We start from the raw sequence: 13320 nt of genomic DNA, 5'->3' as shown, positions 1-13320 counted from the left end.
ATAAATTCATTAGAGAGTTATAGCAACTTTAATAAAAACATAATTTTTAAATAATTCATTTTAATTTTACTTGAAATAAGGGAGCAATGTCTAGCTAGCACTAAAGTATGTTCTGGTCACATTTTGGAAAAGCTAATGTTAGAATATGAAGTAGTCAGTCCTTTTATAGGCCACATTTTCATCCAGGTGAGGATGGAATATTTATAATATAGGCACTAGGAGTGATAAATATGAAATGGATTCAAGAGAGCAATAAAATGGTAATAAGAATATTATATAAAATAGCATAATAGAAATTCAATTTGAGACATGAAGTTATGTTATAGGCATTCATCACAAGTATAACAGAGTATTATTTATTATGTGAATTAACACACAGGAGTTAGCAAGGAAAGATATTTTTAAAAATAACAATCAACAAGGTAAAAGACAAGTTCTGTAATGGAACAATTAATCAGGAAGAAGATGCTATTAAAGGGAACATGGCATGAGGTGGGAATGTATCATTGACTGGTAGGCTAAATTTATAAAGAAGTTAGGAGACTGATCCCAAAAGGCGGTTAGCAAGGGAAAGGGATTATACCATTGTTTGGTGGACTAACCCTATAAGGGATTTAGCACCCTAAAAGAGTTAGCCATACCAAGGAGAAAAATCTCATGAGGGATGTTGGGGGATTGAGAAGAGAGATTCTGTGTCATAGAGGTAGGGTGAGAGAAAAACAGCACAAGGCAAAGTGCCCAAGAGAGATTCAGCAAAGATGAATGTGAGCCATGGAAAAAATTTATAGGGGAAATTTAACCTCAGGGGTTTGACACAATTTGGATTTCTAACCAGATATAGCAAGCTGGGCCCCCCTCAGAGATGGGACTTCCACAGAGGGTGGGACCACTGATGAGGTATAGATTTGGGTACCCAAATGAAATTGAGGTCTAGTGGCAGATTGGAGGTACAGGGAGTCAAGTGGAACTCCCCTACAGCCCTTCAGGATTTGGTGCAAGGACAGGGAGTTAAGTAAGGTCTGGTGGAGGTGCAAGAGTCCCCTGTAAAGGAATTTACAGACCCAAAAACCTAGATTGATAAAAGAGGTTTATTTTGGGGATTGGAAGTGAGGTTAAAGTCTAGTCAGTAAAAAGTAAAGGTAGAGATAAGAGGGCACTGGAAAGTGTTCCAGTGGGCAGAGATCCTTGGCATGCCAGACATAAGGCTGCCATGTTTGGAACCTCTGCAAAGAGAGGATTCCTGATTGGCTCTTTTATAATAAGAAATTTAGTTAAAGGTGGAGTCCCAAGTTGGCTCCTATCCAGTGGGGAGTGTGAGAGCCCAAGTTGGCTCAGGTTCGGTAGGGGCTGAGACAAGCCCAGATCTCCTATTAGAATTCAAAGGGGTGCTTTTGATCAGGATTTGTGGTCCTAGCTTCTTGAATTGATAATGCATCAGTTAGGAGGGGCTGGGAATCAGAAAGGAATACATCAATCTGAAAGGACTGGTTTCTTAAAGGGACGGCAACCCGATTCACCAAGGCTAAACTGATCTCTATTAGTGTCCTTACCTGCTTGCCCCAGGGAGCAATTCCATCAATGCTCCAGTCCCTCTCTGCCAACCAGTTACTGAGGGTCTCATCAAATGTAGATCAAAGCATACTATTTTTATCCTTTTTTGTTTTTTTCTTTCTTGTGATTTTCTTCTTTTTTTTCTGATTTTTCTTTCACATGACTAATGACTAATGATTTTCGTATGACTAATATGGAAATATGTTTTAAATGATTGTACACATATAACTTATATCAGATTGCTTTGTGTCTTGGAGAAGAGGGAGACAGGGTGGGAAGAAAGTTTGGAACTCAAAGTCTTACAAAAATGAATATTGAAAACTAACTTTACATGTAATTTGAAAATAAATTGCTATAAGATATCTCCTCTTCCACACTTTCCCATTTGACATCTGCTTCTGTTTTGACTTCTCTCCTCAGGATCATGTATATGAGCTTCTCAATACCATTGATGCCTGCCAGTGCCATTTTGACATCGTAATGCCCTGTGTCCTCCTCTCCTTTATATCTATGGGACTAGTCATTTGAAAGAACACCCATCATGAGGGTTGGGGGGAAACAGAAAAGTTTGAGGAAAGAGTACTAGGAATTAAATGAAACCAATCAATGGATATTTAGGGAGATAAAATGACATGGGGGAGGGGGGAAGGAAGCATTTCCTTAGGAGACAGAGGACCTGAGTTCAAATTGAATCTTTTATACTTTCTGTGTGACTTTGGGTAAGCCATTGAATCTCCCTGGGTCTCAGCTGCCTCATTTGTAAGAGGAGAAAGTTGAATTAAAAGTCTTGGGAGGTTCCTTCTATTTCTAATTCTAGGATCCTATGAATATTTAGAGTCTACTTTGAGACAGGCATTGGGGAATGTAATGGGATTAGGGAAAAGTCTTACCTTCATTTGTATTTTCCTGAGACTATAATTCTATTACCTAAAGGACTCAAAACAATGACCATTTAACATATATTTACAAGTTAAACATTCTTTTGATGAATTTATTTAAACAAGTACAAAAATCTCCCTTGTTCTTTGAATGTTTTCTTGTTTTGCTTTTTTTTCTATCTCATGCTTTCTCCTTGCTCCATGGTCCCTCTCCTTACTTCTACCTATATCCTTTCCTATTCATCACAATCTCTGCTTTCTTTATATATTTTCCTGATCAATAAGGGTTGATCCTACACAGAAAAGCTCACCAGTTAGATCCATCAACTCAAGTAGTATTTGCTAGGAGTAGGGAAGTGGGAAGATTCAAATTAATGGCCTGTCTGATTTGCAACCCTCGCCCACTTTCTTCCTTTGTAGAACCTCAACTTCGACTTTACTAGGAGCTACCTTGATCTGATTGTGACTTACACCTCAGTTATTTTGCTGCTGTCCCGGATTGAGGACCGGAGGGTGCTCATTGGCATGTATAATTGTGCTTTTGAGATGACACAAGGACACAGGTGAGATGACTAAAGGAAAACAATTGTTCCAAGAGTCCTTCTATTTGGGGCTTTGAGATAAAAGTTGGCTACAGAGAGGATAAAAGAGGTACTTTTTGACCTCTGGGAATTTATGATCCTAGATCCCAGATCAGGGAACCAAATAATGCATTTAGTGGCAGTGCACAGAGTTGGGGTGTGAGAATTCCCTTCTGGTCAGTGTAGGTCCTTCGTGAAAGAATTCATGAACCCGAAAAGTTTGATTGGCAAAAAGGAAGTTTTATTGGCACTAAGAAGTCAGTCCTGGCAGAGAGATAAAGGTCTGGCAGAGAAATCCTGACAGAGAGATAAATAGGTTAACATTGAGAAGAGAATGTCTTCACAGCGGGCAGGGGTCCTGGCAGGCAGCTATGCCTGAGATTCCTTGATGACATGGTCCTGCTTTGGGCCTCTGCAAAGATATGAGTCCAAAAATGCTCTTTAATAGGAAATCTGAGGGACTGAAGTTTCAATTGAATGAAATTACTTCAATGTTATCACTGCCCTCAGGCCTAGATTTCCAGTTGAATAAAATCATTTAAGTTTCGGGTTAGTAGGAAGGGTCCTGGGATAATTTTCAGTTCAATAGAAGATGCAGCTACTCAAAAGAAATTATCAGGTCCAGATCTCTAGTTAAATGAGACCACTGAGCTAAATAGAGAGTGGTCCTGGGCCAATCTTAATGAAACCACTTAACTGCACTGAAGGGTGGGTTCCTGTCAGGAGAGTTTCAGGCTCACCCTGAAAGTCAAGGACAGTTTCAGGGTTCACCCCTGTTACAGACGGAGAGATATAATTGCTAGAAATAAAAACAACTTAAATTTCCTATGAGCCAGGTGTACCAGGACACAGAATCAAACAACTCATCTCAACTTTTTCATTGGCATTGCACGTGGAGTTTTTAATACTGGTCTGGCTTCTATGTCTCTCCCTCTTCCCCAGTCACCTGGGTCCCACTGTAGGGAATTGCAAAGAGAATGCAATCTGAATTTGCTTAATATTAGTGGAAAGAAAATCAAGAAGGTAATGCTATGAGAAATGACATTTACTATAATGCATTCCAAGCAAAACCAAATGATTTGTATGTTAGTTGCAGCCTTTTCAGCTCCATTTGTACATATATTTAGACCTGACAATCTGAATACAACTTGAATACTCGAGGGCTGAAGGATCATGGGATTTTTGGATCATAGGTTTAGAACTGGAAAAGACTTTAAAGGTCATTTAGTCTAGTGCTGTCAAATTTAAATAGAAATGGGGACCACTAAACTATACATAGGTTCCCCGGGGGTTGCATATTGATTTAGAAAGCCATATGTTAATAATATCTGAATTTTATTGCATTTCTATTTATTTTGTTAAATATTCCCAATTACATTTTAATCTAGGGGCAGCTAATTGGTGCAATGAATAGAATGCCAGGCCTGCTGTCAGGAAGACTCATCTTCCTGAGTTCAAATCAAATGTGACCCTCTCTGCCTCAGTTTCTTCATCTGTAAAATGAGCTAGAGAAGGAAGTAGCAAACCTTTTCTTTGCAAGAAAATCCCTGAACAACACTTGAATCTGGTTTGGGCTACCTTTGCAGTGTTGTGGGCCTCACAAGGCCAACAAGCCACGTGTTCAATACCTCTTCTCTCTCTCTTTCTTTTTTTTTTTCTTCTGAGGCAATTGGGGCTAAGTGACTTGCCCAGGGTCACACAGCTAGGAAAAATTAAGTATCTGAGACCAGATTTGAACTCAGATCCTCCTGATTTCAGGGTTGGTGCTGTATCCACTGAAACACCCACCTAGCTGTTCCTTGAACTATGATTCTAAAGTGATTAAGGAAGTGAGTGGAGAGGATTCTAGATTGGGCATCAGAGACCTTGGATAAAAATGCTGCCTCTACTACTTTCTTGGACAAATGACTTCATCTCTGTGGATTTCAGTTTCTTCATCTGTGAAAGGATGGAATTGAGCTCAGTGATATTAGAGGTTCATCCCTTCTGGCCATAGATCTACAATCTTATGATCCTTTCTATCTCTAAATTCTTATCCATTTATTTTCCTGTACCTTGTCATATCTGATATGCAGTCTGACTCATCTGATTTAACATACATTTCAAAAAAAGCCTTAACTATTAAAATACCTTGTTTTCTAGAGAGATTCTAGCCAAATTGTTAAAAAAAAAAAAAAAAAATCTCAGAGACTAAGACCATGCTAAGATCTCTCTCCCCAGGGACCACTTGAAGGTGATCAGGTGGGTAAAGAAAGCCCTGTAATATTCTCCAACTCTTTTCCCAGTGACCCCAGCTTTGCCCGTCTGGGCCAGATGGTTTTGGAATATGATCATCCCTTGAAAAAGCTGACGGAAGAGTTTGGCCCCCACACAAAGGCAAGCTTCTGGGGCAGGGAAAAAATAATCACGATTCACTTTACTCACCTTTTTATGGTACCTTAATTCTGTTTGTCTCTCTTCACAGGCTGTGAGTGGGGCCCTCCTCTCCCTGCACTTCCTCTTTACTCGAAGGAACCAGGGGGCTGAACAGTGGCGGAGCGCCCAGCTTCTGAGCCTCATTAGTGCCCCCCCAACCATGATCAACCCTGCCAGTTCAGACACGGTCAGTGGCCTCTCTTGGCAGGCTGCAGTGATAGTTAAGGCCAATTCTGGGGAAAGGTGGCTCTGTCAGGCCCAGAATGAACTAGAGCAGAGGAGAATTGAGCATTGTCTCTGAATTACCTGAAAAGGGACAAGTCAGAATTTCTTTCCTGTGGGCATTTGGAGATTGGTTTGGAGGTTGGGGTAAGTGCAGGAATTTGTATTTATTTTTTACCTTGTAGACATTTTTATTGAATGTATCAATAGAGGGAAAACTGAGGCACCAGCAGGGTATCTAGTCAAGATCTCCAATTAACCAACAGATATTTTTTTTTGAGCATCTGCTTGGCAGCATAAGGCACTGTCCTTGAAGCTTCTTTTGATTTTAGACTGTCCCTGAAGCACTCTTCCTTTCTTTGAATAATTTCTCCCTTCTCCATCTATCTACAGTGCCAATTATCTACTTTATGAATAACTTCCAAACCTATGGCTCTCACTAAAACAATAGCTTCTTTATCCAGTTTCTCCCTTTTTCAATTCAATCTATATGTTGCTGTGAGAGAAAAGATTCCTAAGGCATGACTCTGATCCTGCTGCTCTCCTACTCAGACATCTTCAATGGCTCCCCATCACCCCCAGAATAAAGTCTAAATTCCCAAGCACACAATTAATGCTATGAATACTGAATGTCAGGAGGCTGAGTGGGGAGGGAGAAGAGAAACAAAGATGAAATAGAAATTTCTTGCCTCAGAGAATGACAGCCTAGTTAGTTTTGTACATGATGTACCAAAAAAAAAAAAAAAAAAAAAAAAAAAAGAAAAAAAAAAAAGCTCATATTATAAGGCAGCATAAAATAAGTACCTGATGAATGTTGTGGACACTGAACAGGAAAGGAGGTTGGAAGATGGAGAGATCACTGAGGTCTGGGTTGATCAGGGAAAATGCCAGAGTTCTACCTCCTAGTATTCAACTCCTGTTTCTAATAATGCCTGAGATATTGATTGATGTAGTTTACAGAAGGTAAATCTTTTATCCATCATCTGTTTCTCTTCTTTTTTCTATTTGTGCCCCTTCCTCCAATTTTCCCAACTCCTGTTATTATTGCTTTCACCCAGCTAGGTCCCACAGTGGCCTGGTTTGCTTAGTTAAATGGTAAATTTAATTCAGTCTTAGTTCATCTGGCCTCATCTGTGACTCTTATGAATAGTGAGTCCTTCAGCTGCCTTCTTTTTCTCCTGGACTGCCCTTCTCCTCTGGGGGATAGATAAGTCCACTGTCTGATTGACCTCTGCCCTTCTCTTTCTCTCAGATGGCCTGTGAGTATCTCTCTTTGGAGGTGATGGAACGTTGGATCCTGAGTAAGTGTTCTGGGAGTGGGGCTGAAAGGGGTTTGATGACAAACATAAATAACAAACCCAAGGGCTTTAACCACTAAAACTTCCTTCTCTGGAATCTTCCCCATTTTTAGTAGGGTTCCTTTTGTGCCATGGATGCCTTAACGCCAATCCCCAGTGCCAGAAACTGTGGAAGCTAGGTTTGCAGGGCTCCTTGTACATCACCCTCATCCGGGAAGAAGTGCTTCAGGTGCACAAGGTCACCGAAGACCTTTTCGGCAGTTTGAAAGGGTGAGGTTTCCAAGAGCTGGTCAAGCAGCCTTTGGGGTCTTTCCCTTCTTTTCTCATTCTGAATCAGTCAGCGGATTTGTGTCAATGCCAAGGAACACAGAGCAATGTTCCAGGGGCTTGGAATGAGTCTCAAAGAACAAACATATAAAGGGCAAACCATAGTTTTGCTTTCATGGAATTTGTGGTCTAAAAGAAAAGGTACTAAGTGTAATTGAAATTTGAGAGGACAAAAAAACCTAGATGTTTGTCCTGGCTCTACTAGAAATTAGCTGTATGATTTCAGCCAAGTCAGTGTCTTTAATTTTTCTCTTCATCTGTGGAATGATGAGAATTGAACTAGATGATTTTTTAAAAAAATTCATTATGTGTTTTGTTTTTGCATTATAGATATTTGTAATGTACTCCAATTCCTACTATAAGAGTCTTTCATGCTAAGATATATGTATGTGTGTGTAAAGAAAGAAGTATCTTTTAGGAATCAGAAAATGCCAATAATAAAAGAATATTGAGGGGGAAGTGTAGATCAAGGATGGTGTTATTGGGTTGGAGGATGGACAGTGTTAATATGGGAGGTCTTCTTGGAGAGGGAAGCCAAGCAGGTGTTCTCTTTAGAATATATGAATATCTAGAAGTATTTAGAGTACTTAAGCATTTAGAGTATTAGAGTATTTAGAAGTATTTGATAAGAGGCTGTTGGAGTGAGTGGAAGAACAGGATGACTTTGAAGGATTCAATTTTCAACAGCATTTTGGAATGGTTTCATGGCAAAAGAATCTGCTGTATCTTAGTAACAGGCCCTACTTCTAAACCCAGAAAACAAGAAGAATTCAGTTAATTTTCACTATAGATATCTAGTTTCTAATTTTAACATTTGTTACATGACTAACCTAGACTCCCTTCCTCAGGTTCTGTGTATAAGGGGAAAACTAATATAGATTAGTTGGGAACTAGGCAATAGGAACATAAGTGTTCATAAAGGAGCCCAGGTTGAGAACCCCATAAGAGAGCCAGACACAGGAAAGAAACCTGGGGGCTGGGAAGGGAAGGTTCCTCTGGGAGGGTGGCACATGCTCTCTCTCAAGCTGGAATGTGCTGCTTCAGTGGGTTAGGCAGAGGGTGAGATCTTCTAGTGGGTTATTCACATTGAGTTTATACAGAAAGATGGACTCTAGTGCTCCCCAAACTCTGTTGTGCTTGTGTTAATATCCAGGTATGGCAAACGAGTGACAGATATAAAAGAAAGCAAGGAGTATGTGGTGAATAACAGGTAGGAAGTATCCCCATGCTCTCCTTGTTCCTTAGTCCCCTCCATTGCTTCTCTCTCACACTTCTTAATCAATTAAACTTAATCTTAATCTGTGCTGCTAACACTCACTACCACAAGTTCTCTTCTTTCTCTGAAAGTCTTTGTGGTGTCCTAGAAAACACAGTAGATTTAAAAATCAGAAAATTTAGGCTCGTTTTGATTGTCATTTACAATTTTAGGCAAATTTTGTAACTTTTATTTTTCTCATTTATAAAACAGGGAAAACAATATCTCCTCTGTTTACCTTATGAGGCCATTATTATTATTATTATTAATACCTAATATAAGTTGCTTTAGGAGTTTGCAATATTTTTTCTTTGTATGTTATGCCTTTTAATTGTTAATTTCAAATGAGATAATGTAAATAAAAGGACTTTACAACCTATAACCCAAGGGATTATTATAATTCTCACCTCTAGTTTACTCTTTCTTTCCCCACCCTTTTGTTCTTCATCTCTCTCAAATTTTGCCTGGGTAAAGGAACAAGTCCCCTTACTCCTTTTCTTCTTCACAGTGGCCAGTTTCATTGCCAGCGCCGACAGTTTTTGAGGTCTGCAGTGAAGGAGCTGGAGATTGTGTTAATGGATGAACCAGGACTACTGGGTCCTAAGGTAAGCTGTAGAACTATCAGGGAGGGTCAGAGATAAGATAGAGGGGTTAACTAGGTAACTCTTATGGTACTTTAAATCTATAATTCTATGAACCTGATGATGAAGCCCAGTTTATGAATTTATACTTGCCATAAACATATTTGTCATAAGTTAGAATATGATATTTAAGTTATTAAAGCTTAAAATTTCATTAAAAGTTTTTGAACACTCTTGTCCTAGTTAGATTTGGTGGTATGAAGTTATCTTTGTACATACTATGGCGAGGATTCTATGTATGCTTCAGGAATGACTTTGTAGTTCAAAAACTTAACCCCTGCCCCTTTGCAGGCACTTTTGGCCTTCTTGGCTCTGTCTTTTATACGGGATGAAGTCAACTGGTTGGTTCGTCATGCAGAAAATGTCACCAAGACGAAGACTCCGGAGGACTATGCTGACCTGTGAGTTCTTGACAGGGGAAAAGGAGAACTTGGGTCAACGGTTTCCCTTCAAATTGTTTAGCTGAAGCTCTTGACTATTAGGACTGGGCAGAAGCCAGTGATTATATATCCTATCCCAGGATTATAGATTTAAAGCTGGAAGGGATCCTACAGATCTTTTTTTTTTTTTTTTTTCCCCCTGAGGCTTGGGTTAAGTGACTTGCCCAGGGTCACACAGCTAGGAAGTGTTAAGTGTCTGAGACCAAATTTGAACTCAGGTCCTCCTGAATTCAGGGCTGTGCTCTATCCACTGCGCCCCCTAGCTGCTCCCTTACAGATCTTTTAAATCCCATACCTTTTGGACAAAAAGCAAGAACAGAGGTAGTGACTTGTTCTAGATGATACATTAATGGGAGATTTCTTGAACCACATCCCTCCACAGTAAATGCCCTTTCCATAGCCCAGGGTCTTCATTGTACAAGACTCCAATGATTTTGGAAAGTCTAAATTCTCCTTCTGCCTTTCTGTCTGTCTCTCCGTTTCTTCTCTATCCCCTATCTATCTTTAGGCATATTGCAGAACTGCTTTTCTTGCTGGTAGAGGTGAGAGGTCTCATCCAAAGGCACATCAAAGTCATCCAGCGCTATCACCTTCAGTACCTTGCTAGGTTCGATGCTCTTGTGCTCAGTGACATCATCCAGGTACGTCCTGTTAATCCTGGGGGGAAATCCCTGTTTGGAATCATCCTGTGGGAGGCAGTTAGAAGACAAAGGGCCTTTTCCTCACGTATAAACCTGCCAAACCAGAAATCAGGAAGGCTCATCTTCTGAGTTAAAATCCAGCCTCAGACACTAGCTGTGTGACCCTGAGCAAGTCACCTCACCCTGTTTGCAATATTCTCATCTGTAAAATGAGCTGGAGAAAGAAATGGCAGTATCTTTTCCAAGAAAACCTCAAATAGAGTCACAAAGAGCCCTAAACGACTGAAAAAAATGACTCAACAACAAAAAAGAGACGAGAGTCACCAGATTTTGTTGTTTTTTCCTTTGGGTTCTACAAATAAGACTGGCAGTACACCAGAACAGGAAGTAGATGTCTAGAGGCAGTCTGCTAGGACATCCAAGAAGGTTCCTCCTCTGAGCTTTAGAGAGCCATTCCTCTTTTATCCCTATCCCTGAAACTCTCTCTGTGGCCCCTGTGATAAATTCTTACTGTTGTAACAGTATTAGCTGAGCTTTGTGAACCTTCCCTTGTCTAGTGGGGCCTCTGTGCCCATCTGGCTCTTGTCTCCTCTGTCTTTACTCTTCCAGAACCTGTCAGTATGTCCAGAAGAGGAATCCATCATCATGTCTTCTTTTGTCAGCACTCTCTCCTCACTTAACCTCAAACAAGGTGACTAAAGGGAGATGAGGGCAGTGGATTGAGATGTGGGGGAAGAAGGAGCAGAATCTCCTTTGCTGGAAATCTTAATCTCCTTTATTGAGTTAGGGGATATAAGGACAGAAAACTTAATATTATCAGGATGCTATTTAAACTTCCTTATCTTTATTTCTTCACAGTTGATACTGGAGAAAAGTTTGATTTTTCTGGATTGAGGTTGGACTGGTTCCGACTACAGGTAATGTAGAGATTGGGGTGGGATACTTCCCTTAGGGAATATATGTAGTGAATATATTCCCCTAGTGAATATTCCAGACCTCTAGAAGGATTTCTTCCCTTCTCCTCTGCCCAACCCCCTCACTATAGTTTCTTCCCATTCTCCTAACCCTATCAGGATCATCCCAACCTTGATGAATGAATCAATAAATATTAATTAATAACCTACAATGTGCTAGACACTAAAGATAGAAGTAGGAAGGATGAAACAATTTCTACCTCAGAGAAACTTTGCTTCTAATGGGGGAGAAAAATATGTCTATAAATATAAATGGCATAGCTATAAAATCTATGTATCTGTGTGTGTATATATATATATATATATATATATATACACATATACATTGTATATATGTATACATGTATATATATATATTTTAAAACATATTTTAGTACAAGATATTTGGGGAATTGGGGGGAATCAAGAAAAGCTTCCCAGTAGAAGGTGGTGCTTGAGCTGGGTTTCAAAGGAAGAGAAGAGGGCCATTTTGAATGATTCAGAGGTGAGAAAGTAGTGCATTCCAGACTAATGTGATGGTCCAGGGAAAGGCAAGGAGTAGGTGTTGGAGTGGTGCACATAAAGTGCATAGAGAAGGCAGATTTGACCTTTTGTAGAATGTGTAATAGCCAATCAGGTTAAAAAGATAGCTTGAGGCCAGGCTCTGTAGGGCTCTCAAAGCTAAACAAATGAGCATTTTTATGCTAGAGGCAATAGGAAGCTGGTGGAGTAGATTGAGTGGGGAAGTCACATGGTCAGATCTGTGCTTAAAGAAAATTGTTTTGGCAGCTGTGTGGACTAGAGTGATGAGAGAGACCTGAGGCAGGAAGATCAATTAGGATGCTGTTGCAATTATCTAAGCAAGAGGCGAAGACAGCCTCAACCAAGGTATAGCCATGTGAGCTGAGAGAAGGGGCTAGAGAGGTGAAGTCAGAGACAATAGGATTTGGCAAGTGATTGGAAAGAGATTAAGTAGTCCAAGATAAGGCTAAGGATGAACCTGGGACACTGGAAGGCTGGTGCTACCTTCAATAGAGAAGGGAGCCTTTGGAGGAGTGAAGAGTCTGGGGAAAAAGTAAATGAGTTCAGTTTTCAGGAATGTTGAGTTTGAGATGTCAAACATTCAGTAAGACTGTCCACCAGGCAACTTGTGATGTGGGACTGACACTGGGTAGAGATTGGGGCTGGATACATTTTATATATGTGTATGCATAATGTACATGTATGTATATATATATATATATATATATATATATATATATATATATATATATATATATATATGTGTGTGTGTGTGTGTGTGTGTGTGGCTGCATGTGCACATGCACAGTACATACGCGTGCAGACACAAATGTATTTTATATCTGTACATATGTGAATGCAATGTAGATGCGTATATACACGTATGCACGGGCAACACACACGTGCACTTGTATAGACTATATGTGTATTGCATATACACATCTGTATGTATATGGGTGTATACATGTACATATGTATATACGTAGCTATGTACAATAGTTATGTATATTCATGCATACATATGTATATATAATATATTTATATTTATAGCATAATGTTGAGGTTGGAAAGGGGGGACCCTAAAAGTTCCAGACCTGTGTCACCAGATGTCTCAAAAGAATTTGCAGGCTTGAACCCATCTCCTAGTGGAGGGGCAAAGTTTTGTTGCAATAGTAACATCTATTACAAAGCAGGCTGAATTGTAAAGGAATTCAGCAAAGAAACAAAGCAAGGAGATGCATTTATACAGCTTTTGATCATAGGTGGAAAAGAGTAGTCGCAGAAGGAGTGGGTCTTGCTTAAGCAGATTATTACTGAGAAGATTACCAGTTAGCAGTGAATTGAGGAGTGGTCTTATTCACTATTGTCTCTGGAGATTGATCTGGGGGAGTTTCCTGAGGCCAGAAGCTATGTGACTAAGGAGTGGTCAGAATCAGACAGATTGAGCGTGGGAGTTTCCTGAGGCAGATTCCAAAGTTAGAAGATTTAGGACTACTGACTTATTGTTAGAACAGAAGCCCCCCAAGGTCAGGGGACTACAAAATCATATTACAATAATATAGTGTCCTAAAAATCTTAGTACAAAAAGCTTTACTA

General features: G+C 39.8%; 1 protein-coding gene across 1 annotated transcript in view; it reads left to right on the top strand.

Annotated features, from left to right (window-relative positions):
• Nucleotides 1–13320, top strand: part of NCKAP1L (NCK associated protein 1 like) — a gene marked incomplete in the record, with an annotated part of 49861 nt that overhangs the window by 8135 nt on the left and 28406 nt on the right. Inside the window, 12 exon segments of the mRNA XM_074270122.1 lie at nt 1972–2028; nt 2850–2992; nt 5296–5386; nt 5475–5612; nt 6900–6948; nt 7059–7215; nt 8426–8482; nt 9036–9132; nt 9460–9569; nt 10117–10249; nt 10859–10940; nt 11108–11166. Of these exon segments, the coding sequence (XP_074126223.1) occupies nt 1972–2028; nt 2850–2992; nt 5296–5386; nt 5475–5612; nt 6900–6948; nt 7059–7215; nt 8426–8482; nt 9036–9132; nt 9460–9569; nt 10117–10249; nt 10859–10940; nt 11108–11166 (1173 nt within the window).

Source organism: Sminthopsis crassicaudata, chromosome 5 (assembly GCF_048593235.1).
Source record: "Sminthopsis crassicaudata isolate SCR6 chromosome 5, ASM4859323v1, whole genome shotgun sequence".
Classification (NCBI taxonomy): Eukaryota; Metazoa; Chordata; class Mammalia; order Dasyuromorphia; family Dasyuridae; genus Sminthopsis; species Sminthopsis crassicaudata.
Note: the sequence above shows the minus strand (reverse complement) of the source record. Positions and strands in the feature narration are given on the sequence as shown.